The 27,047-nt window shown below is 53.0% G+C and overlaps 10 protein-coding genes across 10 annotated transcripts; 5 read left to right on the top strand and 5 right to left on the bottom strand.

The window, feature by feature from the left end:
* Positions 1–2,578: 2,578 nt before the first annotated feature.
* On the bottom strand, positions 2,579–4,147 carry BDP55DRAFT_666704 (Alpha/beta hydrolase fold-1). The gene is made up of 2 exons (XM_060575117.1): positions 3,337–4,147; positions 2,579–3,168 (listed from the first exon to the last, which is right to left on the bottom strand). The coding sequence occupies exons 1-2, from the start codon at positions 3,793–3,795 to the stop codon at positions 2,821–2,823; spliced, it is 807 nt and encodes a 268-aa protein (XP_060428513.1). The 5' UTR covers positions 3,796–4,147; the 3' UTR covers positions 2,579–2,820.
* Positions 4,148–4,743: 596 nt separating this feature from the next.
* BDP55DRAFT_176661 (uncharacterized protein) lies at positions 4,744–6,558 on the top strand. Its single transcript, XM_060565786.1, has 4 exons — positions 4,744–5,215; positions 5,279–5,720; positions 5,776–5,840; positions 5,893–6,558. The coding sequence occupies exons 1-4, from the start codon at positions 5,005–5,007 to the stop codon at positions 6,414–6,416; spliced, it is 1,242 nt and encodes a 413-aa protein (XP_060428512.1). The 5' UTR covers positions 4,744–5,004; the 3' UTR covers positions 6,417–6,558.
* Positions 6,559–6,617: 59 nt separating this feature from the next.
* BDP55DRAFT_694592 (carboxymethylenebutenolidase) lies at positions 6,618–7,933 on the bottom strand (the record flags this gene model as incomplete). The annotated part of the gene is made up of 4 exons (XM_060577371.1): positions 6,618–6,927; positions 6,984–7,171; positions 7,227–7,615; positions 7,666–7,933. 4 exons carry the CDS (start codon positions 7,931–7,933, stop codon positions 6,618–6,620), a joined length of 1,155 nt encoding a protein of 384 aa, XP_060428511.1.
* Positions 7,934–9,759: 1,826 nt separating this feature from the next.
* BDP55DRAFT_176637 (uncharacterized protein) lies at positions 9,760–11,330 on the top strand. The gene is made up of 3 exons (XM_060565785.1): positions 9,760–10,003; positions 10,067–10,756; positions 10,814–11,330. Exons 1-3 carry the CDS (start codon positions 9,887–9,889, stop codon positions 11,282–11,284), a joined length of 1,278 nt encoding a protein of 425 aa, XP_060428510.1. The 5' UTR covers positions 9,760–9,886; the 3' UTR covers positions 11,285–11,330.
* A 298-nt stretch (positions 11,331–11,628) lies between these two features.
* On the top strand, positions 11,629–12,477 carry BDP55DRAFT_716315 (uncharacterized protein). The gene is made up of 2 exons (XM_060578336.1): positions 11,629–12,159; positions 12,211–12,477. The coding sequence occupies exon 1, from the start codon at positions 11,829–11,831 to the stop codon at positions 12,147–12,149; it is 321 nt and encodes a 106-aa protein (XP_060428509.1). The 5' UTR covers positions 11,629–11,828; the 3' UTR covers positions 12,150–12,159; positions 12,211–12,477.
* Positions 12,478–13,738: 1,261 nt separating this feature from the next.
* Positions 13,739–15,263, top strand: BDP55DRAFT_554074 (endo-beta-1,6-glucanase; the record flags this gene model as incomplete). Its single annotated transcript, XM_060569360.1, has 6 exons — positions 13,739–14,200; positions 14,250–14,317; positions 14,367–14,418; positions 14,471–14,665; positions 14,713–15,163; positions 15,196–15,263. 6 exons carry the CDS (start codon positions 13,739–13,741, stop codon positions 15,261–15,263), a joined length of 1,296 nt encoding a protein of 431 aa, XP_060428508.1.
* Positions 15,264–17,086: 1,823 nt separating this feature from the next.
* BDP55DRAFT_704783 (uncharacterized protein) lies at positions 17,087–17,704 on the top strand (the record flags this gene model as incomplete). The annotated part of the gene is made up of 1 exon (XM_060578014.1): positions 17,087–17,704. One exon carries the CDS (start codon positions 17,087–17,089, stop codon positions 17,702–17,704), a length of 618 nt encoding a protein of 205 aa, XP_060428507.1.
* A 3,584-nt stretch (positions 17,705–21,288) lies between these two features.
* BDP55DRAFT_632948 (uncharacterized protein) lies at positions 21,289–21,663 on the bottom strand (the record flags this gene model as incomplete). Its single annotated transcript, XM_060572488.1, has 1 exon — positions 21,289–21,663. One exon carries the CDS (start codon positions 21,661–21,663, stop codon positions 21,289–21,291), a length of 375 nt encoding a protein of 124 aa, XP_060428506.1.
* A 1,364-nt stretch (positions 21,664–23,027) lies between these two features.
* BDP55DRAFT_666674 (uncharacterized protein) lies at positions 23,028–24,221 on the bottom strand. The gene has a single exon (XM_060575116.1). The coding sequence runs from the start codon at positions 23,911–23,913 to the stop codon at positions 23,521–23,523; it is 393 nt and encodes a 130-aa protein (XP_060428505.1). The 5' UTR covers positions 23,914–24,221; the 3' UTR covers positions 23,028–23,520.
* Positions 24,222–25,783: 1,562 nt separating this feature from the next.
* On the bottom strand, positions 25,784–26,748 carry BDP55DRAFT_176521 (uncharacterized protein). The gene is made up of 2 exons (XM_060565784.1): positions 26,614–26,748; positions 25,784–26,523 (listed from the first exon to the last, which is right to left on the bottom strand). Exon 2 carries the CDS (start codon positions 26,480–26,482, stop codon positions 26,156–26,158), a length of 327 nt encoding a protein of 108 aa, XP_060428504.1. The 5' UTR covers positions 26,483–26,523; positions 26,614–26,748; the 3' UTR covers positions 25,784–26,155.
* Between the last annotated feature and the right edge of the window lie 299 nt (positions 26,749–27,047).

Here is a 27,047-nt window from a genome sequence, read left to right as displayed (position 1 = left end):
GCCGCCGTGGTTCAGCGAAGGAACAGACAATATCGATCGTCAAGAAAAGTGAGACCAAGAGACAGCGGGTTTCTTTCTCGCACCGGTCGAGCGCAGCCGCGGCTTCCCGTGCCTTCCGTCCCTTCCCCGTGTCCGTCCTTGCCGTTAACGGAGCACGAGCTGAGACCTGCAGTAGACGGTTCTATATCGCGCCGTCCGCGGAAGAATCCGTACAGAAGAGGGGGGGGGGGGGGCACCGCGGGATAAAATAAAAAGAATGAGACGGACTCATTGATTGAAACGAGATCGACCTGTCAAATTTCCTTTGACAGTTAACCCCGACATAAGGGCCCTGTCGTCGGGTGTCAGGGGTTTGCATTCTTTAGTGTCTCTAGCTCTCGGGCACGCTGTAGTTTTACATGGGTGGGAATGCAGAACTGCAAGACACTAAGAGACCGCGGAGAGAGTTTTGGACTATTCAGACTTGGCATCTGATAGGCATATAGGGCATGGGGGGGCCCGGGCAGGCAACCCGTTACCCGATAGCGATAACGCGGATGATGATAACTTGGGTTAACAGACGTGAGGCGAGAGAGGGGTGACGAACACATGCCAGGACTAGGGCTCGATGACGGCCTACAGGTGCCAAGGGCGGAGGGCAGCATTGCAGGTTCGTTGGTGAAACGGATTGCGTCGTACAGGATACTGGGCATCGGTGATGGGGTGGTAGTGGTCGGGAATGGGGGATGGGATCTTCGAGTCGTTCGTCTTGTCATTTCTTTTGACGTGCAAAGTCTAATTTGTCTGGACCTCTAGGCTACTGAGGTGGCAACGAAGGGGGGCCAACCTTGGACCGCCCACTCGTTCTTCAACACTATTGATGTAAGAAGAATCAGAAATCTGATTATTCTCGAGCAAGGATGGTAGAAAACACAATCTCTCTGCCCGGGTCCGGGGTTGCTGCTTATCACATTCTACCTTTTGGGAACTCCTTTCTTTCTTTCTTTCTTTCTTTTTGGTTTCGGCGTCACATTCTCGGACACGTCTTGCCGCGGGTTGTGGGAGGCGTTTGGGAAGACGGTGCCGTGGATGCGGTATGAAGTGTGTAATTAATAATGTTCACTACGGAGTACGGATACCAATACGACACTGAGCTACTGGCCTATGGTGGACTCTACGCAGTTTGACAGATGACATATAGCTGCGGAGCACCGCGACGGCGCATCGAGTTGGGCACTTGGCATCAGGATAAAACGGCCTTCACTCCGAGGGAAAGGAACGACAGTACCCGCTGCCTGTCAATGTCATAGCTGCGCCGGCCCGGCCGGCCAGCTCCGAAAGAGGAATTGGAAAGAAAAACTGTGGAGATTAGGACGAGCAAGGAAAAGAGCACAGAGGTCGGAGGACCAGGCCTAGAAACGGTCGGCTTTTGGCTGTATCCGCTGCCCGTCCAGAAGCAGAAACAAAGGTCCTTTCACACCAAGGACGAGGCGAAACGCGGAAGACTTTCTAGATTCAATCTGGTCTCGCGAAAACTACTAGACTAACCGAACGCCTGTTCGGGGATCGCCTCAACTACCGAACTTTGCCGAAGACATTCTTGGACGCAAGGGAGAGCTTTACTTTGACTACATGCACGTCGAGTCCTCGACAGCCGTCTCATCTTTCAACAAGACTCTTTCTCTCTGTACGAAAAAGAAATACTTCACCAGAAAGAAGAGGGAGCCGGGTTTACGTATACTATGTACGGAAGGATTTCCAATTGGGTCTCGAAAATGCAATATGTTCCCACCCGTCAAACTCCTTTTCTCCCCTGATTCCCAGCCGGCGGGCCTGCCAGCGAGAGCTGCTGAAGAACCTGAACCGCAATAGTTCCGCAACTGCTGAAGAAACCCTCTCCAACCCCTGCCCTTTTCACCAGGGGACGAAGGGGAGGTAATCCACTAGAAACTAACAGGGCCCCTTGCCATGCCATGAGGCCGGTGGGCTTTTGTCAATGCTTTTTTTCCCTCGATTCCTCGAAGCCAGTCGTCACTTGTCAATGTCACGGCGAGTAAAAATGCACGTGGTCCGCGTTCTATGTGGTAGAGTTACATACAATGAGTTGCTGATTCATGTTTGCCTCTGGTCCCCCGGCAGGCAGGATTACGATCTCAACCGGGCCACGCGTGCGTTGGTAAAAGCCGGGAATTATCTTTCTCTCTATTCATTGGGGGCCGTCCCGATTCGGACTTTTCTCATATTAACGGATAGTCGACATCGCTGTATTTTCTCCTGTTATTACGCGAACTTTTACGCGAAACGTCACTGGGTTACCATTTTGGCCCCCCTCCTCCCCTCGGCCCTGCTTCGTTGACAGAACCCAAGTGAAGTGCCCAGCTTTTCTTTCGCCAAAAAGCACGCAAGTGGTCGACATCTGCCGCGTTGCATTTGGAATCCCACTATGGCTAGCCAGGGGTAAGTGAGGCTTTGCTGCGCTGATCTTCATCCGGGGGTGATCCCGGTCACGCTATTTCCTACTACGGATATGGGCATACGCACTACGCATGCTAAGGTAGGCGGCCAAGTTCCGGTAGGTTGAAGCGGGTTTGACGAGCATTGAGCACATGCAGGTTTTGGTTCAAACGCGTGAGGATTGGTTCGGTTGAGGCTATTCTCGAATGATTCAAGCATGTTTTCCCTTGGACCCGGTCTAGAACTGTGCGCTTTTGCAACTCTGTTTTTTTAATTTTCTTGTCTCGATTTGGTAAAGTCTCATGGCAGCCCTCTCTTCGTTAAAGATCTACAACTAGTCTTCTGGACAGTCCCAGGCAAACACACTCGGTCTCGCAAGATAACTATCTAAGCCGCAATCTTTTCTTGGCCAACCTTGACAGCGAGTTCGACACCCTCAATGACGAGGTCCGGGCGGGACAGGAAGGGGGAGTGAGAGGTGTTTGCGTAAAAGGTGGTGTAGCCGGTAGGGAACTGGGCGGCCATGGCCTCCTGGGTAGCGAGAGGAATAGCCTGGTCTTGCTCGGTGTGGAAGTACATGACCTCGATGCCCTCGTTCCACGGCTCGTAGGTCGCGGGGTCGGAGAAGACGCGGGCAGACTGCCAGCTGAGCTCCGCAATGGCCTTGGCCTTGAGAACCGGGTCGACATCGGCGTAGAAGATGGTCTCTGGGGTATCAGCGTAGACCTTGTCACCCTGCAAGTTCAGTGTCAGCGGGAATTTTTATCTCAATCAGAGTCTCTTGGGGACGTGTTTCTAGATATGTCGCATGCCAAGCAAGGGTATAAAACAGTGACATGTGGGATGGGGAGGGGGGCCACTGGCACTGGGTTCCAGTGTCAAAGTGTCAAAGAAGAAGCTTACCTCGACTCTCATCCAGGGGAGGTACTCTCCGCTGAGCATATCCAAGAGGCTGGTAGCGTTGGGGGCAGCAAAGGCGGCGAGGTAGACGAGCATGATGACGCCGCCCTTCTCGTTGTTGGCGGCGCGCTGCTTGTAGCCAAGGCCCTCGATGGCGTTGCCGCCAACCATGCCGCCGTACGAGTGAACGACGACGACGACCTCCTTGCCGGCGTCGGCGAGGGTCTCAATGGTGGACCGCAAGACGGCGGCGTCCTCCTCGAGACCGACGGTCGCGGGCTCCGCGCCGACGGAGGGGAGGGTGATGGCCTCGGACTCGTAGCCCTTGAGCGTCAGACCGGCGCGGACGAGGTCGAAGGACTGCGGACCGTGCCAGGCGCCCGGGGTGAAGACCACGGTGGGCAGAGTGGCGGCGGTAGCCACGAGGGCCGAGGAAAGGAGACTGGCGATCTTGGGGAGCATGTTGATGGATTTGGGAGAGGGAGTGGTAGGGGGGCGTGTGGTGTAAGTTGCGTCAAGGGGGGAGGACACAGACAACTGCCGATCAACGTGTACCAAGGTTCAAGAGTGTTTTGGTACGGGTAACCGTTGACGTGCAGGATCTTTGGTAAAATGAACGACGGGTAAGGAGTTGTGGGATGCCGGAGGCGTATTAGCGAACGATGCAGTAGGATCGATCGAGTAAGAGGGAGAGGCTACACGAGAGAGTGATTTGAGATGCCAACGCGCGAGGAACCGAGGGTATCGTAGGAAGGCCGAGGGGGAGGAAGAGATGAACATGCCATTTTATCCTCGTTCAATAATCCAAACGGATACTCTCTGACTCTCTATCGTATTACTCTGCTGACAGCTCCCGGTGCTCCCATGAACCTCGTCTTTGCCTCAATCTCATAGAATTCATGATGCCCATGTCGATATCACAGAAAAGAATTAGTGTCGCAACTGTCGCCCCCCTCAACGTTGTCCCCCTTTTCCGAAAGAGGTCGTCAAGACCGGAGGATAGCGACTGTATTGAGGTGGTGTTGATGGGGCGGACTGACGTTACATCAGCAATGGGGCACATTTGTCTGAACTCCCGTGATGAGCCTGGCTGCGATCAGACGTCGCGCTCGGAGCACAGGGTCGTGACGGGGACCACTTCTGCGTAGTACTGGGTAGGGGACAAGGGACACAAGAGGCAGCAGGGCCTCGAGGTGGACGTTATATCGATGCGGATTTTGTATCCCCAGTACGACGTTGGCCCCCTTCGACAGGCTTCGAGGGGATCCTCCCCTCCCCATTGAAGCCTCCAGTCCTGACAAGCCGGCATGTTGTCGCCCCTCAAATGCCGAGTCAGTCGAATCTCACCACGTTTCTTTGCACCGGGCAGGGTATCAATGGCAGAAGCGTATAAGGACTCTACGCTTGCGCATCCCGGATACCCAGGAAAGAAAGGCTCCATTTTGTTCTTGTCCGAGCCCTTCTTTTTTCTCTCATTTTCCTTTTGATATCCCCGTACCCGAAAAATTTCGGGAAGGAGTAGAGAGATACCGAAAAACTGGCGTGTTTCTTGCATTTGGATTCTTCGTTGACTCGTTGCTTGCTGTGTCCACGATACTGACTCACAAACTATTGGATTCTGTGGTGGCCTCGGAGATTTCACGCCCCCATCTTTTCCCTTCTTCAGCCTCCATGGCCGATACATCGGCTCTGGAAGACCCTCTGGCGGATAGAGGGCCTGAACTGAGCGGCACCACGACGGCGTTGCTCGTTCTCGCAACCGTTTTTGTCGGTCTCCGGTTCTGGGCGCGGTGGACTGTTGGCTTTCACTATGGCCTCGATGACTGGTTCATGGTGGTTGGCCTGATCGTCACCTTTATGGCCGGAGCCCTCAACTATGCCAGTAAGCACAAGACAAGACGATGGTTGAAAGTGAGGGCATCATGAAAACTAACCGTGATCACAGTGATTGCACAGGGCCTCGGCCGCCATGCCGCAACATTATCACAAGACACGCTGATCCAGTTTCTTAAGCTGCTACTGGCCTTCGAGTGCGTGTACGTGACGGCGGTCATGTTCATCAAAATCTCGCTGCTGCTCATGTACCGCCGCATCTTCCCCGGCCGCGGCTTCAAGATCGCTGCCCTCGTGCTCGGTCTCCTTACCATCGGCTGGTGGCTCGCCATCGTCTTTGTCTGTGTCTTCCAGTGCACGCCCGTTGCCAAGGCCTACATGCCCTGGATCGAGGGCACTTGCATCGACCTCAAGGCGTCCTTTATCGGCAACGCCATTCCCAATATCTTGACCGATGTTGCTATCCTGTGCTTGCCTATCGGCCAGGTGTGGAAGCTGCAGGTGACGATGGCGCAGCGGTTGTCGTTGTGCTTCATGTTCCTGTTGGGAGGATTGTAAGTGATGTCAAGCCCTGAGGAAGACGACGTATAAGTGCTGACACCGAACTAGCGTCCTCTTTGCCAGTATCTACCGCTTCACAACAATTATGCAGTTCGAGCTCACTGACACGACATGTAAGGCTCACCCAGCCAGCTGCTTCGACTCACCTGCTGACGATATATCTAGGGACACTCGCTACTGCGTGTACATGGTGCGTCGTCGAATGTGCCTGCGGTGTTATCAGCGCTTGCCTGCCTACGTTACGCCCCCTCATGGTCAAAGTCTCGTCGCAATTCGGCAGCATCGCGACGAAGTACAACCTCTCCGGAGGCCAGAGCGGCGGCCGCTCAAAGGCTGGAAGCCGGGGGCCCACCGAACTCATGACGATCGGGGGAACGGGAGGGAAGTCGGCCGACAGGGGATTCAAGCGCCTAGGAACCGAGGACGGAAAGTACGGTATTACGACGAACATCTCGACCCGATCCGCAGGAGGAGGAGGAACAGGAGGAGGAGCGACGACAAAGCCCTCGCCGGACTCGGACTCGGGCTCATGCGACGACCTGTCCCTGAAGGGCGGGATACGGATCAAGGTGGACCAAGAGGTCCGTTGGGGCGAGGAGAGCCGGTCTCGTCAGGACTCGACGGCGTCGACAAAGTACGAGTCTTCTTCACGGAGCGGATCCTCGCATCTGGGCTCAAACCGAGTCTGAAAAGGGTCTTGACGACTGCATAATGAGTAGCGTACACTTTGTCATATCATAACTGAACATAAAAGAAACCTAATACAGAGAGCGATTGTCAGCTTCAAGAGATAACCACCCGCCAACTTCAGACTACCTTGGACTTGATTCTATAACGGAAATCTAGGCACTCAAACTTCCTTGGCGTCGCAGCGTCCCGGTCCAACCCAGCTAGGCGTCGACCTCTCGCGTTCCATATTCGAACATGGCATTCGACTCAACCGCACTCTCGTCAACGAGCTTATGCGCCGATTCTACGCCGGCGACAGGCAGCTTGAATTCGAACTTCTTTCCGGACGCCGGGCCACTACCGTTGATCTGGTAGGGGAACGGCAGGAACTCTGGCAGGAGACCAAGCTGGCGCAGCGCGGTAGCCTGGTCCCAAGCAATGTGCTCGTGGTGGAGGTGGTCGCCTCGTACATTCACGACACTCGTAAAGGGGATGGAAAGGTGTTTCCCAGTTGGTGGGACACCGGGGAGCCTGCGTTCGTGGTCAGAAGTACGTTCTTCACCTGTCTCGTGCTGGGAGAAACTCACAGCCAGTCAATGACCCTGTTGTGGGTGCACTTGAAGACAAACTCGTCAATAACTCGGTCAATACCAACCGTGCGGCTGACCAGCTCGAGCTCAGTATCATCAGGGTTGTTAAAGATGAAATGGTCTCTGTAGAAGCTGGTCAGGTATTGACGACCCACGCCGCCGGTGAGCGTTGGGATGTGGTTGACCTGCGTCAGTGTCAGCCAACCTTCCCCTTCAAAGCTACCTTCCGACGAGACTCACATAGGGCTGCTCAACCATGGTGGCCATGGTCTTTTCGACATTACGCTCGCCGAATTCGAAGAGGGTGTGTTCCTCCCAGACGGCCTCGAGGTCGAAGTACGGCCCGCCGAGGAGGGGTTTCAGGAACGTCAGTGTGCGGGTGTGCGCGAGCCCCGCGGCGTTGGCGTTGAAGTTGGGATGGCTCGGGACGACGAAGAAGTCGCTTGCTCCGGGATAGGAGTGCGTCTTTGCCGTGGAAGTCGGCTTGGGAGTGTCTGTTTGGGTTTTGGGGAGATGCGAAAGGGTGGGAATCGTGAGTGCTTGGCCAAAGTTGTAGAACACGGCCGCCTTGATCTCGGAATGGCTCTCCAAGGCGTCCACAAACTGCGAAGAGGGAGCACTGATGAGAGCTATTGAGACGTGTGAGTTGAGGTTTTACAGTAGACCATGATATGCTTACAAATGACGCCAAACTTATCCTTATCATCACAACTGGCGAGTTCTCTGAGACTCGCAATGGCGGAGTTGATCTGACCAGCAACTTCTTCGGCTCCGGGTGCAACAACTATTTGCGCAACTGCATATCCTTCCTCTGCCCATGTCTGCGATGGAGGAGGATCCAGAATCTTGTCATGTTTGGATAGGTTGACGCCCTCTTCAACCACGATGATGAGACCAGGGCCGTGGCCACGGCGGGACAGTGGTGGTTGAATCGTTACGGCGCTCATCTTGCCTAGTTTTGTTGTCTCGCTTTGAAATAGAAACTCTGCTCGCCGAGTTGGGGATCCTTTTTGTAGTGTGCGACTTCGCGATTAGCACCAATGGAACGGCATCGACTTGGATGACCAGTTGAACAGGTTTGAATGGTAAGGTAAGATCAGTTGCGCCTCCACTTGGTGCAACCCCCGCTCGAGATATCGGCCGATTCCTCCCAACTCCATTCCCAGATAAGGCAGTCAGCCGGTTTGGCGAGCCCTTTGTAACAACCTCGGCCAATCGCGACTGTTCCTCGCGAGTTGCGTCTTCCAATGCCATGTTGCAATTGCGGCGGTTTAGGAAAGAGTCCGTCGACGGTCCTTGGCAGTAAGTAATCAAGTTCATCTAACCTCAGCATATCCGTAGGACGGTAACTAGGGACAACTGACTGGTTGTCCGAGTACGCCGTCATCTGAAACTCTAGGAGAAAAGACAATCCGCGTCCAAAGATATAATACCCAGAATAGCAAATTGCTTACTGAGTTTGCAACTCAACTCGCTCAAAAAAGAAGGCTTCTTCCCGGATCGCGAAGTGATGCAGAGGATGTTTGATGGAGGGTGATTAACCAGGTGCTCTTTCATTTTGTCCACGCGCAACTGGCTAGACGCTCCACACAAACTCAATTGCTCTTAGAACACCGATAAACTCTCAACATCTGTTTTCAATTGCAATGACACCAGGTCTCACTCAATTGCACGGCCCAAAGCTTAGCGTGTAAAGCTCGCTATTGGCAATTCAGAAGATGCCAAAAGAAGCAATTGGTGCAGAATGCAAGGGACCAGCCCATGCAGGGGCGCAGGGACTGCTGATAACCCAAGGGCGGGTCAAAGGCATTTTAAGGGATCTGCCGTATAATTCGATGCCACCGGGCGGTGGTTCTCTAGAGGCGGGACGAAGGGAGTTGCAAGAAAAGAAAAGACTACAATAACGTGCCTCCATGCTCGCCCTTGAGAGGCACTTAGGCGCACTTTATCTAGGACAACTCTCCAGCTTGACGGAATACTTGAAGCCTTGAAGGTGACCGTTGATTACCGTTCTAGCTGCCCCGTCCACAATGACGTGCCGCGCCGGGAGCGGGGGGAGTCCCGTTGCCGCGTTCATCACAGATTTCCCCCATCCCCTGTGGAACACTCCCCGATCTTTGGTCCCTGCGGTATGCGTGGACTGTGAAATGCCTTACGAGTCCAGATACCCGGGACCGCATGACGGTCGATGAATGGTCGACGATGGTGTCCCATATCCACACAACTCGTCCTGCATCTCATCTCAGATCCATACCTCGGACCACCGCCTCTAGAGCCTCAGCTTTGGTATGCTCGGACACTCTACCCCCAGACAGGACCGCCAGAATCATTCTCGTCCTAATTGTACAGGCTGGTTGTCGTTCGTTCGCCATGACAGATGTCACTGAAGGAGAGTGACATGACAGAAACTTGGGCCAACCGCTAGCCAAGGCGATGGCAGATGGTATCTCAAAGTCATGGAACTTTAAAAATCAGTTCCCCGACAATGAAAGCTGGCCTGAAGCTGTCCCTCCAATCCCCTCCGTGCCCTTCATTTCTAGCCCCTCCCTCCCTGGCCATAGTCCGCCACAACACGCCATGCTAAGGATGCCAGACAAAGCTCCCTGGCGTCCATTTTCGGACCTGGGTCCCATGCTCAGCTTGTGACTTGTCTCCGACGTAAGGTCAACTCTTTCCCACCTCCAAATCTCACCGGTCTTGCTCTGCGGTATCCGTTCTTGTCCATCGTCATTATCGTCCTTGTCAGCTTGCTCTGATGCGGTGAATCACGATCCGTGGCCCAGCAAAGATAACCATCGCTCACAGCTGGTTCTGGTCCCAAGTTGCGCGCCTCGATCGCATCAACCGCGTTTTTGAAAGTCGCCGACTCCGAACCGTAGCATCCATCGTCAGCAATCGCCATGGCGTCGACGTTTCCTGTGAACAGGCAGACCGCTATTGGGCTACTCGTCCTCCTCTTCTTCCTGTGGTCACTTTCGACGTTTACTCAGACAACATCGACAACGCCTATACATATTGTGAGTATTCAGCCAATATCTGGTCTGTCTCTAGACTCTCTGGACTAATTCTCGATTTCCCAGACACATGACGAGTCTGCCAATCCTGTAGGCCAACCTCAGTACCCGAATAGCAACAGCAATGCCGCGAACAAGCAGACGCCCCATGAGTCCTCGAACCCGCCCCACGATATCTCGCGCCCAGACAAGTCGCCCGAGTACTCCCTCCCGCCATGGTACGAGGACGACGAAGACAAGGCAGCCAAGGTTGCTTCCCAAACGACTGCCAAGGGAGCGAAGCAGACCGCGAGCGCGGCCTCTAACAAGGGCGCAAGCGAGAGCTCGTCTGCCCCTACGTCTCTGAAATCACATTCGTCGCCCTCCTCCTCCACCTCGAAACAATCATCCGACTCCAAGGACCGCAGCCGTCCTCTGATCCTTTACGCCTACGCCGAGTCTGACGCGGGCCGCGAAAACCTCCAATTCTTCGTCAAGCAGGGTCTACACGACGCTGCCGACTTCATCTTTATCCTCAACGGCGAGACCAACGTTAGTAGTGTCATCCCAGTAAAGGATAACATCAAGATCATTGAACGGGACAATACATGTTTCGATCTCGGTGCATACGGCGAGGTGCTCCGGAAAGACGGGTTGTACAAGAAATACAAGCGCTTCATCACCATGAACGCGAGTATTCGCGGTCCTTTCCTGCCTCACTGGGCGCAGTCGTGCTGGACTGACATGTATCTGGACCGCCTCACGGACAAAGTCAAGGTAATATGAAGAAGAAGTTCCCCAACTCAGGTGATTGATGCTAACATGGGCTGCTAGTTGGTTGGCATGACGGCAAACTGCTGGCCCCAATTCCACGTCCAGTCCATGATCTGGGCCACCGACAACGTAGGCATGGACCTGCTCCTCAACCCTCCACCGGGCTCCTCCGTCAAGGACGACTTCGGCACCGAGAACGACCCTGTCGGCCTGGCGGGTTGCTACGACGGCTGGAACCACGCCGTGCATGCCGAGATTGGCGCTACGAGCACCTTCTTGAAGCAAGGCTACAAGGTGGACCTAATGATGACAGCGTTCCAGAAGTCCAAGAACTACATTGAGGAGTGTGACACATCCCAGAACGGCGACGTTCTCTGGAACGGAAAGTACTTTGGCACTAATGTGCACCCGTACGAGACCATCTTTATCAAGGCCAACCGGGACATTGACCCGACTCTGATCAGGCATCTCACGACCTGGCATCAAGCGTCTGGCTTTGACAGCTATGCCGCTTGCAAGTCGAGTTCATAGTGGGTTGATCTATGTTTTGTATGTAGTGTTGGGCGCTCGGCGTTGGCCATTTTTTTTATATTCTGAAGATCCAAAAGGATGAATGTGTACATTAGGCGTATGTGTATGGCGAAAGAGCATGTTTGGAAACGAATGCACAATGGATAAGACTTTTGGACAACGACCTCGGTCTAATGAAAGTAGCGGTGAATTCCAAACTGATACCCATCGATCCATTTTGCTTGAAGAACTGATCGCGTCGTCCGCTCCAGCTGTGACCGTTGTATCTTGGCGATTTACAGGATAACACGAAATTGAGTTTGAAATCTCGTCAATGTGGGCAGAGTGAGGCGGTCAGGATGGGTCTCAGCTGGGCACCGTCGTTCAAGCCCGCGGAACGCCCCGCGGAACGCGCGGTGAACATTTCCTTGATGAGATACATAGACTGACGCCGAATAGCTTTGGTATAAAGTGAGAGACAGAGTCGCCGAAGAGTCGTTTACCAAACGTCTTGGAGAATCACTCCTCGTCTCCGTCCAACCCATACGGACCCGAAATAGACACAATGCGAGCCTCATCCGCTTTCCTCGTCTCAACACTCGCCACGGTCATAATGGCAAAGGACTGCGCCTACTTCTGGACATACCCGAGCGGCACGTGGGACAAGTGGGCAATGGGCCGTCTCGACGAGGCCATTGGCATCTGCGCCGAGGATATTGGCGGCCGGGTGTACTACCTCGACCAAAATGTGCAGAACGGCAACAACCCGGCGAACCGGTGTACTATTTGCCGCGACGCGAGAAGCGGCACCAAGGACTACAATATTGATAATGACTACTTTCGGATCCGGTGCGGCACGTATGCAGAGGGAAGTTGTAATGCCTGAGGGCTTGGAGGTGAGTTGCCGCGGTGTGTCTCATGTGTCGTGTACCTTATTGTTAATGTTGATCTTTCTGCCTGAAGTATTTGGAAAGCATTGCTAGGTTGCGAGCATGGCATATGAACATGGGAGAAGAGCTTGACGGTTGATGGTGTGAGGCTCAAGTTATAATCGCAAAGAATAACCATATAGCCGGGGCCATCCGTGAGGCATGGCATGGAGGAGCAATGTGCGCATCTCAATTACGAGATACGATTCTTTATGTTAGTGTCACTACAAATCAACTGTGTCCGAGATGTAACGGGGATTACGAGGGCGCTTTGAGAAGTCTCAGCCGTTTGATATGAAACATGAGTTCGTGGAAGCAACACTACTATGGGGGTGAGTTCACACTGCAATGCCGCGCCCAATTCGGTACCCAACTCGACCAATTGAACACTGAAGACCCTTCATTACAAACTTGCAGCCCATTCTTATCCAATAGGAGGCTTCTCCTACGTCCTATGACTTTCTGGCTTACACACAGGACCGGCCTGATGCCTTCTCGAGCCTTTTGCAAAGGCGGTACTGTCACATACGACCATACCCATTGGAAAACTCGGGATCCCGTCCGCTCTCCCATAGATAAGCCAATGAGGGCCGGATTAGTAGTTGGGTCGGTGACGACCAGCGAATACCTGGTGTTGTATGTTTTTGATGTTTTGGTGGACTCGCGATGTGGATTGCGGTGGGTGTAAGTCGAGTTTTGTCAGTTGTGAGAGCGCACCGAAAAAGAGTGATGCGGCTGCTGACTGTACAGTTGCAGCTGCACAATGACTAAGAACACTGCAGGTGCCAGGCAGCCCTTTAAGAAACCCCTGTCGACCATCCGAGAGCTTGAACTTTGGGGCATGGCCAGTAGCCGGAGCTAAACCCCAACAAGGAGGTCAATCGAACTTGGCCCCCGGGCTAGGCCGGCCGTCTCACTTTTGATCCTCCAAATGTCCGCCAAGAGCCAGTCAGCGACCTGTCGTAAAGCCTGATGAGGCAATGGGGGGCTAGCGACCATTTCCAGACTCCAGGCAGCCGTCAATTTCCCTGCCGTCATCCTGCTCGCCCGTGCGGCTGTAGAGATTCAACAATGCAGGAACCAGGGTATTCTGAGGTCGCTATTCGGTCCGGATTGGATGGATTGGACGAACACCTGCAGCTCGATGCCGTCAATCCCCGTGTTCTCTGGAAATAGACTTGAAAGACTCCCGCTGGTTGGCGAAGCGATGCCGACAAAGTGAAAGATCAGGGGGTTTTTGGTGAGCAGAGCTACGAAATACACTAGAGATATTCAGCCCTCACGATCGACATTTGCATTAGCGTCCAAGCCCCAAGGAAGAGCTGGTGCTACGGCATCGGGTGCTGCGCCCCTGGGATAATCTCGTTTTCCTTTCTCATCACTCCATTGGCGAATCCTGGGGTTTACCGTTGCGGCCCGCAAGGACTCGGGGAAGGCATCAGAAGCTTGTTAAGACGGCCGGTCTTTCCACACCTCGAATGCAAATTGTCTTTGTCTCTGCATCCCTCTCATCACGAGCCTGACAATCCACCAAACAACTGTCAACATGGTCCGTCTTAGTCTTTTGGCACTCGCTGCCACCACGCAGCTCGCCCACGCATGGCTGCCCAACGACGGCACCAGGAAGCTGTTGGACACTCGCGGCTTCAGCCTTTTCGACAACCAGAACACCACGTCTGATGACTCTGATGGTGTGAGCAAGCGCTGGTGGACCGCCTCTGGCAAGATCAGGGGTGTCAACCTGGGCTCCCTGTTCGTCTTTGAGCCCTGGATCGCCAACAACGAGTGGAACAACATGGGCTGCGGTGGCCAGCAGTCCGAGTTCGACTGCGTCATGAACACGGGCCAGGAGAGGTCGGATGCCGCCTTCCAGAAACACTGGGATACGTGGATCACCGAGGGTGACTTGGATGAGATGATGGCCTATGGCATCAACACCATCCGTGTTCCCGTGGGATACTGGCTGGATGAGTCGTTGGTGGACCAGAACTCTGAGCACTTCCCAAGGGTTTGTGCCTTCATGATGTGTAGTTTGACTTGAGACTGACCGAATGCAGGGAGCTGTCAAGTACTTGATCCGACTCTGCGGTTGGGCTAGTGACCGTGGATTCTACATCATCCTGGAGTGGGTTCAACAACTTCGTGAGACGCTTTCAAAGACTAACAACAAGAAGCCAGCACGGTGCCCCGGGTGCTCAAGTAGCGAAGAACTCGTTCACTGGTCAAGTAAGACTTTCTATCATTAGACTTGTGGCCATACTCTAATAACCATCCCCAGTTTGCCAACACCCCTGGTTTCTACAATGACTACCAGTACGGCCGGGCCGTCAAGTTCCTTGAGTTCCTCAGGAAGCTTGCCCACGACAACAAGGAGCTCCGCAACGTCGGCACGATCCAGCTTGTCAATGAGCCTACCAACTGGGACTCTTCCGTGCAGTCCCTCCGCAGCACATTCTACAAGAACGGCTACAATGTCAGTCACCACTGTCCTTACCTCGTACATCTTCCTAACACCCTCAGGCCATCCGCAACGTCGAAAAGAGCCTCGGCGTCAGCGCCAACAACTACTTCCACATCCAGATGATGTCCTCGCTCTGGGGCTCTGGTAACCCGACCGAGTTCCTCGACGACACCTACTTCACCGCCTTTGACGACCACCGCTACCTCAAGTGGGCCAACAAGAACGACGTACCCTGGACGCACGACAGCTACATCTCGACGTCGTGCAACGACAACCGCAACGGCGACGCCTCGGGCCCGACGATCGTCGGCGAGTGGAGCATCAGCCCGCCCGACGAGATTGAGAACTCGGCCGACTGGAACCGCGACACGCAAAAGGACTTTTACAAGAAGTGGTTCGCGGCGCAGGTCCACGCCTACGAGAAGAACACCGCCGGGTGGGTGTTTTGGACGTGGAAGGCCCAGCTTGGCGATTACCGGTGGTCCTATAGAGGTATGTCTTCCTTATTACGTCTGATGATGCGCATGCTAACGTTGTCGTAGACGGTGTGATTGCTGGAGTTATTCCCAGGGACCTCAACTCCATCGCCACCTCGGGTGTCTGCGGTTAGAGGTCGTCTTTGACTACATAGATGAGGAACGAGATATTTAACGCATTATGCATTCTCATTGTAGATATTTCCATACATACATACATCAGGCATTTGACCGTGTAAAATCTACCTCCTGACCTGACCTCGTATCGGAGTTCCACTGCATCTTGTCACAGAAGCAACGTAACCTGCGCGAACCCGTACAGCACACCCCATCTTCGGCCCTTTCGGCATGCATGATTCCCTAACCAGCACAGCGGCGTTGGTGTTTCGTCCGCATCCAGTAAGGCTTCAACCCCCGCTAGTCTCCAGTCAGCAAACGGCCACGAGATCAACCTTGCCGGCGTGCAGGATCAATGACAAAATGCCATCTACACTGGAGATCATGCGGTGGAAGTCCCTATTCTCCGGATTGATAGCATGCACTCATGCTGATCTTGTCAAGCTGGAGGTGGCCTTTTTCTCGTATCTTTTGACCTCCATCGTGACTATTTTCTCACCACCAAGTCAAGGATTGAGCCAAGAGGCCTAACCGGCCCGCCGGCACATCCGCGTTGGTTCCAACGTCATGTCTCACTTACACATGGAACTCAGCTCTATTCTTACTAATCCCCTCGCATCACTCTTGGAAGAAGTTCCTGAGCAAACATAACAAAAAGTCTCGAGCGGATTTCCGCAATGTCTCGCAACACCATATCGAAAACACCCTGATATGACAAGGTTGCATCTGACATTTCAGCCTCGAAAGCCCAACCCGTACCACCGTCATCTATGACGTGCATGTGGCGTCGTTTCGTCCCGCCTTGGGGAGCGCCATATTCCAACTCAATTCCCACGATGCAGGAAACGTGGGGTTCCTGTAAAGCTTCTTTCTTGGAAGGAAAACATCTTGCTTCTCCTTCGAGCCCTGCTGCCCGCAGTTCTAGACCACGTGTGCTCCTTATTTCCCGTTCATCAACCTCAGATTTACTTGGAAATCTAAACCCGCGTAGAGTTTGCGTGGCTTGGTGTGGGGTATCCTGCACCGAGAAACTCATGCGTCAACATCGTCAGTTTTGTGGACTGCTTGATATTGCTATTTGATAATGTGATCTGTCACTGCCGGGGCGGAGGGCAGGGAGGGCTGACTGAAGTGAGAGGCCCGGTGCAACCCTGTGAACAAACACAAGGACGATCCGAATCAGACGAAGCAGCTGTTTCCCCAGATTTCTCGCTGCACCGAGGATATCAGCTTCCTCCCTTACTGGTTCGTTTGCGCTAGCTCCGTGCTCATCAACGGAGCCGAATTTGTGGGCGGTGATCGACACCACGTTACCAATGCTCCCACGGCTCCTTTGAGACTTCCTACTTTGCTAGTTTGCGTCCATGTCACCCTGGAAAGTGACACCAACTTTACGATGCGACTAGGACCTCGTGTATGTTTAGCGGGGTTCCGCCTTCCCCCGACCGCCTCTTTTTCTCCTCTCCCGCCAGATCCTTCCAACATGATCAGCTATCAAATGGAAAGAATGACAGACAACAGGGCCCCTCGGGGGAAGAAGCCTGGCTGAACCGGAAGTAGCAAAAGGAACGCCAGAGTTGTCTCTCTCTTAATATAAGCCACGCCACCCCGCCCTCCTACAACCTCATCCCATCCGTCCTTGGTTAGATCCCGCATCACCAAACGTCGTCCACAAACCTCAAGGTGTCTAACAGTATTTCTCGAATCTTTCAAGGTACGTGAAACCCTTTGACATTTCAGTATAAAGACCGGGCTCATCTCGTCCTCCTCAGCATCAGCATCAACAACAACTACCACCCACACCAACAACCACATCATCAACACCTCTCCAACCATCAACATGAAGACCGTCTACGCCATCGCCCTTTTGGGTGCCACTCTAGCTTCTGCCCAGTTCACCAACCAGACCAGACCATTCTGGCTCAAGTTCACTCCCTGCACCGGCGGTTCCGGCGAGACCTACCTCTCATCTTGCCACTCCGGGGCCGGCCAAGCTGGTCTATGCCCCGAGACCACAGAGCCCATCCAGGAAGCCAACCGTCCTACCACCCACACCAACTACTTCCTCAACGAGACCCAGTCCGACTACAAGGGCCACCTCCTCGGTGCCTTGACCTGGAACCAGCCCATCGGCAACGGCGACCCCGTCTCCTCCGGCATGATGCTCAACCTGCAAATCGTTAGCAACGGCGCCATCCCTATCTTCTCTCCCGGCAACACTGCCCTCTTCACCCTCGGCTTCGACGAGAACGAGAAGCTCTTCATCTACTCCCGCGAGGATGACTCCAAGGCCGTTGCTGGCTCGCAGGCTCCCATCGTGGACGAGGCGTACTACCGCTGGCACGTCTGCTACACCTTTGTCGGCAACTACTACTACCGCTCCCTCGTCTGGATCACCGCCGGCCCGGCTTCCAACCCCACCTGCGCCGCCGTCGATGTGTACCGTGAGTGGGCCTAAGGCGTACGTAGCTGGGTAGCATTGGTCTGCGATTACGACATTGGCTTTGCGTAGAAGCACAGGCTTCATGGCTGGCTCCGCAACCTAGCAATTCTGGTGCTGCCTTTGGTCGGAGTCCTGATGAGACTGATGGCGGTGTTCTACACTCCTAATCGATGGAGTACAACAAAAGTTTCAATAGCTAATCCTAATACACTCTACTTGAAAAACATATGCTATTCGTTTCTTGATGTTGATACCACTCCTGGGGACGTTCGGTGTCATGAATACGCTCCCAGTGGCCCACCGGAAGGGTTAGGTCCTCACCGGCCATCCCGGTCTCTCTAAGGCCCCACCTCCGACTTACACGAACGGACAGGTCTCTCTCGGTCAGACAACAACGTTGTCAGGATCCTCACTTCGGAAGCTCATCAGGGTGAGTGAGCGTTGCTTCCGATACAAAATCTCTCTTCAAGCCACAACCCGTGACCAGGTCCTCACGCTCAACAGCTGTCCGAAGAATCAACGCGCGTATTCGAATATCACTGCCACATCACTTGAGTTGCGCAACAAGAGACGCCCACAAAATGACAGGTATTCTCCATAATTTGTGGAAGAAGACAACTGTAATGAGTCTGACTTATCGCATGGGAGTCTACCGTCTTCGCTCTCCTTGTCTGTCCAGGTATTGACCTTCAGAGAGAAGTTTCACATTGGAAACTGTTGATAGAGTCGAAATCCCAAAATCGCACGTCGTCGAATCCTTCTTGTAACATCCACTCCAAGAGGTCTTTGTCTTCGAGACTCGTGTCAGGGACCGGGTTTGCATTGGAGTCCGCACTTGATGGCGTCCGAAGCTTGTCTTTTGTGCCTGAGACTGACAGCTGTCCCGCGACTGTGTTGCAGCCATGGCACGACTTCTGATGGCGCTGAACGTTCGATGTGTGATTGGGTAGGCTTTTGCCGCAGGGCATTGGGACGCTGTCGCCATGCTTCGAGCACAATTGCTGAACTGGGGATCGCGAACTGCGGCGGTAAGCAAGATACAAGTGCCAAGGTACCGCGCTAAATTCCAGAGACAGTTACTTGAGGATGCCGCGGGTGGCACATCGCAAAGCAAAGTACCTGATGTGCTACCTATGAAGGGATGGATGGCTGTGCGACCAAAAGAAACTCTGGCCCTACTCCTCCATAATATCTCTCTACATTGACTAAGACACTGCAAGACCGTTCGCCTTCTCTGCAGACGACCTTCCCTGCAGACGGTTGTCGAACTTGGATGTCACCAGAAGGTTAAAGATGTTTGCCTCACAGGCCCGAGCGGGCACTGCCTTACTTTTGGCAAGAGGGCACTGTCTTATAAATGGCAAGCGGGCAGTGAAAGCTGTGGAGATGGTAGCCGGATCCCGACCTCTGGACGTACCTTTTCCATCGCACGAGAGGAGAGTCGCGTCGCTCTGCCTCGGTGTACAGCAGCAGTAGCATCCATCGCATCGTCACACTCACTTGCACATTCAACCCCAAGCACAAACGGTCCAACCTGAGCCATGCTGCTACGATCAACCCACTTTGTTGTGGTCGTTGGTCGTGGTCGTGATTCCTTTTTTTTCTGTTATTTCGTTCTTTCTGTTGTATTTGAGGAACTCACGGTACTAGTCGATCCGTGGAATGAGACGCTGCCTCACCGGGCCTGGTTGGGGCCTCCACCCAGGGTTCTCCAAGGCTGTCGGATTTTCCATTCTTCCTCCCATTAGCATCAGGGTTCCCCCCCCTCCCCCCCCCCCCCCGTGCGATGCGTGCGATGAGGAAGGACTTGGTTCAGGCAGAGCTGAACAAGCATGCGGATAGCATGGTCCACCACGACCACAAGCATCCATGTTGGACGACTTTTGGAAAATATGCCCTAATTCGCCGCTCGGGGTGGATGCCCACGCTTTCAACCCGGCACGAGTCACTGTTGTCGAACTCAGAACTCACTAGGGACATTGCCCTCATCCTTCTGGATAAACGCGCTGGTTGAAAGAAGCAGGTATCATTGTTACATATTACTCAGTGTCGACTGGCCTGTTCGCTTTCGGCATGGGATACCTGTGCCCCCACGCAAGCACTCCGTGTCGAAGCTGCTGAGAACACCAGTAGATGGTTATGGATTGATGCAAACGGCGCGCGACCAGCACTGCCCATTAAGAAGATGAAAACAGGTCCAGAGAAGCTGTCGGTATATTGCATTAGAGCTCGTGACGAACTATAGGATGGATGGTGGGCAGTTGAGCGACATCGGTGACAGTTGCAACGGTTTCTGTGGGGGGGCGCACGTGTGCCTGAAAGCCTGCGGTTCATTAAACGGGCCACTCGGTAACTCCCGGCCGAGCTCACTCCCGTCACTGAGACAAAGTCTCGGTCGGGGATTTATCCGACCATACTGCCGTCTTTCCATTCTCTATTTCTACTGCCTACGTTCAACACCACGAGAAACTTCGTGTCGTTTCCTTTGAGAGTTGGATTCCATTCAGGGCAATACGCCTGAGCAGAAAAGATGGAGAAAATCATTTTCATATGAGGATGAACATGTTAGCACGCGCTTGGATAGGCTTCCTAATCTGATCAGCCCTGTTGGTTACGGATACCAGACCATCCATCTGATCTCGTCAGCGGATCCCTGCGAGTGCGTGCAGGGGCAACCCCTGTTGGGGAATGACAATGGCCTTGACGTCCTCTCTTGATTGAAAAGTACAATGGATGACCGTTTCTAGGCTTCTTCAAGCCAAATACTGTGTGGCCTGATGGTTATATCCCTTGAACGACTCGATGCACGATATCAGTGTGGGTTGATGGGATCTAAAGGCCGTTGGCTTGGGTTTGATGTTGGGGACCCTTGCACCAAATTTAGACCAGGGGACGCCATCACTCAGCGAAACCCCAAGACGCGACGGAGATGGAACCGCGACGATAAGAAGAAATCAGACTGAAATACATGGCTTCGTTCAGAACTCACAGCGAAAAGCATGTTGTCTGAGTCCTGTAGACCACGGGTGAATGGCGAAATGGTGGGGTCAACCAATCATGTCAGCGATATTCTCACTGGGCACTTACACGGTCCGTGGATGCTCTGCAAGTTCACCAACGTGTAAACCAGACTGAAACCAGATACGGCCCGTTGCCATTGCACTTGAGGAACCTTGAAGGATTTTATGGAAACTCCGAAACCTGGAAATCATGTCTTTGTAAATTCTATAGTCTTATAAATACGTCAACCATGGGCTCCAAACGCTAAAGAAATATCCCCCAACTGAACTCCAAACGAGATAGGCAGATCGCTTATAAAGTAGCAGCAAAACGTAGAATGACCAGCAGATCTATAATATAAGACTTCCATAGTTCCATCTGATGATCCACGTCGACTCGAAATGGACCTGAGAGCATCTAGTGTTGAGTAAGCTCGATGTTGATGTTCGAACGAACTGCGTGTACATGTACTGAACACACAGCCGTGTGGCGTCTCACTCCAACAGGGTATCAGGTAGCTTACCTAAGGTAGGTACCACCTCGGAAGTTCATGGACATATGACAAGCCATATGGTCTCGTACCCCAAAAAAGAATCCTCTTAGTAGAAGGGCCCAAAGAAGTTGTTGTCCATGGGAGGGTATGCATTGTTGAACTCATTCAACATCATGTCAAGGACGTCTTCAAATGTCGACGTCATCGTGGCATTGTTGGTGGTGGTATGCATTGTAGGTGTACCAACGCCATTCCCCACAGCGGGAACTAGGGGCTGGTCCAGAACTGTGCAACCACAAGCATCCTTGTGGCGCTTGATGTTCGACTGGTGGTTCGGCAACGATTTGCCGCAGGACATCTGAATGGCCTGGTTATGCTTAGAGTTGATGTGCCTCTTGAGGTTGGAAGGACTGGAGTAGGTTCTATGCTCGCAGCCGGGCGCTTCGCAACGCAACCTCGCCTTTGCATCTGCGGTAGGCATGACGATGTCGGCGTCCAGCTTCAGCTACGTTCAAGAGACTGGTTGAAAGGTTTTATGGGCAGCGATAGAGAATGAAGTGGGAGAGTAGCCAGGCGTGTCTGCTCTCTTCGTCAGGAGACAGCCCATGAACCCATTTTTGCACTCGACTTCTATTTCAACCTGGAAATGTCCCGCAAAAAAAGTCAGCCCGGGTGATCAAAGTGGCGAGGGTCGGCACATTAATACCAATGAGAATAATGATTTGTCTCCTCATTCACAGGTCAGGCGTCTTCCGCAACCTGCTTGCTCATCGAGGATCTATCCAACGAACGACATGCAGGGTCGAAGCACCTTGCATGACCTTGGGAATCTGGGGCCAAGTACATTCCTACGATATGGTCTCTAGTTACACGAAGTGCTTCAGCGATGGTGACACGCCTCGCTTTTCTGTACATAAGATGTTATTGGTCGAGAGAAGCCATCGTAGGGGGGGGCTGGGACTACATAGTGCTGTTTAAGTGCGCATATGCACTGGCTGTGGCCTTGATTGGGCCTGTGTGTTTCTGCTTCTAAGCTACCTTAGACCATTAAGTGTACGGTGTAACTCATGTACATTCACCTTGGGAACTTCAGCCCTTTCGCCAACCACCGTCCCTGGGTTGTCCCTATCAGACGACTCGGTAAGGTATTACCTAAGGTATCCATGACCGCGACCCAGAAACGTAGGCATCTTAGGTGCCACCCAACACACCTCGCTGCCTGGAGGGATGGCAGGGGTACGTTCAAACATCGATTCCTCACTGTTGCGAATACCTCGTTGGCGATGAACTGCCATGCCAGAAAAGGGTGAAATTTTGAGGACTCAGCCCCACACTCGCCGGCACCCCCGGCCTTGGCAAGGGAAAACTGTTGTGAGCTGCACTTGACGGTCAGTTGCTCAGCTAGGTAAATACGTACCTCAATAGTGTTGTCAGGCAGGTAGGTAGGTAGGTACAAGCATCTTTGTATCACTACTAGCTGTCAAGAGGTTACCAAGCCTGCCGACCTCACCGCTTGCCTTGAAATATACATCAGGAAACGCAGCAGCGCTGTTACTTTGCGGTCTTCGCCTGGGGTCCTCTCTTCTAGTACTTCGCCTCTGGCAGACTTAATTGCCATCGGAAACCAACGTTCGGCGTCGACTGATTGAAAGCTTGTAATGCAAGACTTGAGTGTAGGTATGGAATATTTGAAGCCCCGTTGTCCTTGGTACGAGATGCCTTCCCCGCCTGCTAAGGTACGTTACCTTGGGCAGTGCGCTGTGCCGCTAAAGAAAGCCTCACAGCCCCGCATGTAGCTGATCAAGCACAAATAGTGCAGTAGCAATAAATAAAGGCACTCATGTGAAGGATTCTCTTCTTGAACTTCTAATTCACCTACACACAAGCGGTCGGAATCCGACGTTAGGAGCCGATGACGAAACAAGAGCTCAACCTAACCCTGTCACGTCTCGTTGATGGATGCCGGGGTCCACCTCACTTACACAGGCCTTGATAAGTCGTAGTGTAAACTCGCCCTTGGTGGTGACCCACCTCAGTTTTCTTATTCAGTGGGGTTCGCAAACATATCAAGTCACTGAGCCGAAATCTTTTGATTTGGTCTTTGGCAAGTTGCATGGACGGATTTTCGTGTATTTCAAAGAGCGATTGGGGTATAAGAACAAATGTATAAACACATGAAATAGGTAGAGAGCTTTGGAAGGGGTATAAGACGTCCATGGTTCATCGCACGTCCCCCTGCCACATTCAAAGTTGCCGCAACTGCCTCTCCTAGCGGGGAGCTCCGTGCTCACGTCTGATTTGACCACACATCAGTCGAGCAACGAGGAACTCGCTCGTGCTAGGGGCGGTACTCTGGCTGATCCTCCCCGAAAGTGAAATCCTCATTGAGAAACTCCAATTCTCCAAAATCGTCCGAATAGAAGCCGTGGTTGAAATCGAAGTCCGGGGCCTCAGTGGCACCGGTTGTCGCATTTGTAGGTGATTCGGAGCCGACTTGCCCATCGGAAGGCGAGGACTCTAGAGCCGCGCAAGATTTCTCACATGACTTTTGGTGGCGCTTAATATTCGAGGTATGGTTTTGAAGAGTTCTACCACAAGACATGGGAATAGAAGTACCGTGTTTAGACCGGGTGTGCCTCTTTAGATTGGATCGAGTAGTAAAGTTGGTAAGCTCGCAGCCAGGTTTTTCGCAGCGTAATTTTGGGGTAACTACACCCTCGGGGACAGGCATTTTGACGCGGTCCACTGCCGAATCTGTATTATGAGGGCTATCGATATGTAACGGGAAGACAGACTTGAAAGCTTGACGCAGCTCGTCTACTCCTGTCTCTGGGAAAGCTGGGGAGCGCCGTAACACATATACACCAAGAAAACCAGCGCAAGAAGGCGACAATACGAATCTCTCACTTGCCCACGGGACAGGAGGTTAGGGAGAGGTGGCGGAAAAAACGAAAGACGATCCTCTCACTTGCCTACCGGACAGAGGCTCAGGGAGATGCGGCGGCGAAAGCGGCTGCGAAAGCGGCAAGACGATCCTCTCACTTGCCCACCGGACAGAGGCTCAGGGATGCGGCGGCGCAAGGTCCCACGTCGTGGGAAGGGTCCGACATGACGGCCGCGGGGCCTGAGAAACCCAGTACGTTGAAGGCCCCCCTAGACACGCCTAGTTCCCGCATTTTATCCAGGGTGCCCCCGGACAAAAGACCCGAACCTGTGCGCCAGGCATGAAGCCGCTGGACACAAGACTCGGTGGGCTTTTCTTTCCATCCAATCGCTACATGCGCAGCCGGTACGGAGCATTTGTGGGTGTGAATTTACTGGTTTGTGCGGGGCGGCGTGCCCTCTTGCCCATGTGTGCACTTCATACGTTGGTACGTCCATGGCTCCTCTCCGTACGCTGAGTGGAAAGCCGGGCAACGATCTCACGCGTTGCCATTTCCGTCATGACGTCTGTTGGACAATTGGGAATGACCCTCACTCAGTTATGTAAGGCCCGCTGTCAATTCGAAAGCCGGAGATGGGTAAGATACATTGCTCTGGCCTGCCCAGTGCCCGCCTCAGGCGCGGCCAGGAAGCTGCTCCCCGTGTCGATAATGGTGGGAGAATCCAATTGACACAACCCTTGTCCCACCATGTATGGCCAGACATCGAATTTCTCCCTCGCACATGGCGCGCCTCCCCTGATCCTGGGAAACGCCGTTACATGCCGACATCTGATCGGAAGCGGAAGGCGTTATTCAGATGAGGCAAAACAAAGCCCAATAATCACGCCTGACCTTACCTCATCGACTAGGCGTGTCGAGGAAGGCCGGCTTGCAGATGACCACTTGGCCAGCGTCTAAGTCTGGACACAGTGATGTTGTCCTGAGACGGCAACTATCAGACTATCCCAGGTCAGCGAAAGGTCCTCATACGGCTTTAGCCAGTCTCGAAAGCAATAACTTCTTGTATGTATGAAACTTTCAATTGTCCAAATCTATCGGGTAATATCACATTAGCCACATTTGTTACAGTATCGTCTCCTGGCTCCCCATTCGCGCTGCACTCACTCAGAAATGACATTATCGCCATCCTTTCCTCCCGATGGAAAGCTTCAACTACCATCCCTCCGACTATTGTCACGGATGAATAATCAGTGTCCTAAGGTGTACCTTCTGCACGATTTCAGTGTAGACTACTAGAATCTGAAGTGAACTCGGCTGTCTTAAGCTTAATGCTAGGATCCTTGCCGAATCGGGACCGGGGATTGCTGGAAAGGCAACTGTTTGAAAGCATACGCTCGAGAGCATATTATCGCTAAGAAATGGACCTTTCAAAGTGCACAAAGATGACCAGCCTAATGCGACGTCTAATCAACGAAAAATCACTGGGTAGAAACATCATGTCTCGAAATGTGAAGGGAAGCTGAGCGACAGGGATGATTCCCCCGTGGGCCGATTGCCTTCCCGGTTCAGACCAATCAAATCAGCGAAAACGTCAACCAGCACTTACACAAACTTTGGATGCCACGCAGTTCTTGACGTGCTCTGCAAATTCACCAACACAGGAACCAGACTTTGAAAAGGTAAGACGCTTTGAATTTGCTCTCTGGTACACCCGAATCTTCAAGAAAGTTTGTACATTCGAGTAACTAATCATAGACTCCATAGTTTCACATAGGTACAAGGGAACCACCAGAGTCGATGTATCGCCCAAACAACAAATAAAGGGAATCCTAAGAAGGAGAAGAAGATGAGAAACAGGCCGCTTGCTCTTAAGCACAACACGATATAACCGTCCAATACATATTAAAAAATGTCCATATCTCTATCAATGCTCCAGATTGAGAGAAAAGTAGACTCAAGAGCTCCTAGTTAGGGGTCAGCGAGGTCCCGGTATTAACACTACTTACGTATATACATCAACTTCCCCGTCAACTGCTAGATGGTGTATACTCATTCGAGTAGCCTCGCATTCCAAGGAGAGGATTCTTACTAGAAAAATCCGTAAGGACTACCCGCAATAGCATTGTACGCATCGTCTAACTCTCTCCAAACCCTTTCGATGGCGTTGTCGAGGTCTTCCAAGTTGGCGTCAAGGGGTGGCAGACTCTGAATTGCACGGCAATCCGGGCATCTCAACTTGTGACGACGGGAGTTGGAACCGTGGTCTTGTCTCAGCTTGCCGCAAGGCATCTGGACGTACACGCCGTGTTTGGCCTTAATGTGTCTGTTGAGATTGGATTGGCTCGAATAGGTACTTGTACAGCCGAGCGCTTGACATCCAAAAGTTGCAGCTGCTCCAGTTCCTGCGGCGGGCATGACGACGTTGGCGTTCTATTTCAATGCGCTTGGGAGACGAGCTATAGGTGTTGTTAATCTTGAAATAGATAACGAGGCGAGAGATCTGTGCCATTCTGCTCCTTATTTTAGGAGAATGACGGTGAACGAACATTCTTGTGGCCGACTTTAAATAAGATATGGTGGTGAGGATTGCGAGCCTCCTTCGTAAGTCGACCGGTCTCGTTCGGGCGCGGGGACGGGGACGGAGTAAGGTACCTTAGCAGTCGCTGTCAGTTGCAATCGCAGAGGACAGAAGGTGGGAGAGAGGACAAGAAACTCGCGACTGGGGGCGGCCGGGAAGATGCTGGCGGCCCAGACAGTGGGAGCTGTCGTATCTGTTCTCACTTCTGATCATCGGCGCGGCTTGGCACGTATTGCTCGGTACCTAGTTGTTCCCCCTCCTCCCCCTCTTCCTCCTCCATCAAGGCCAAGTAGGCGAGGGAAAGATCCCGTCGCTAGAGAGGTCGTTTGAGCCTTGGGGAGTGCGTTCGCTGTGCGGGTTATAGTGCCCGTTCCTCCCTGGTGCCTGATGTCCTGATGCCGT

The sequence above is a fragment of the Colletotrichum godetiae genome (genome assembly GCF_030913485.1).
Source record: "Colletotrichum godetiae strain CBS 193.32 chromosome Unknown BDP55scaffold_25, whole genome shotgun sequence".
In the NCBI taxonomy this organism is placed as follows: Eukaryota; Fungi; Ascomycota; class Sordariomycetes; order Glomerellales; family Glomerellaceae; genus Colletotrichum; species Colletotrichum godetiae.
This window is presented reverse-complemented; position numbering and strand designations above follow the sequence as displayed.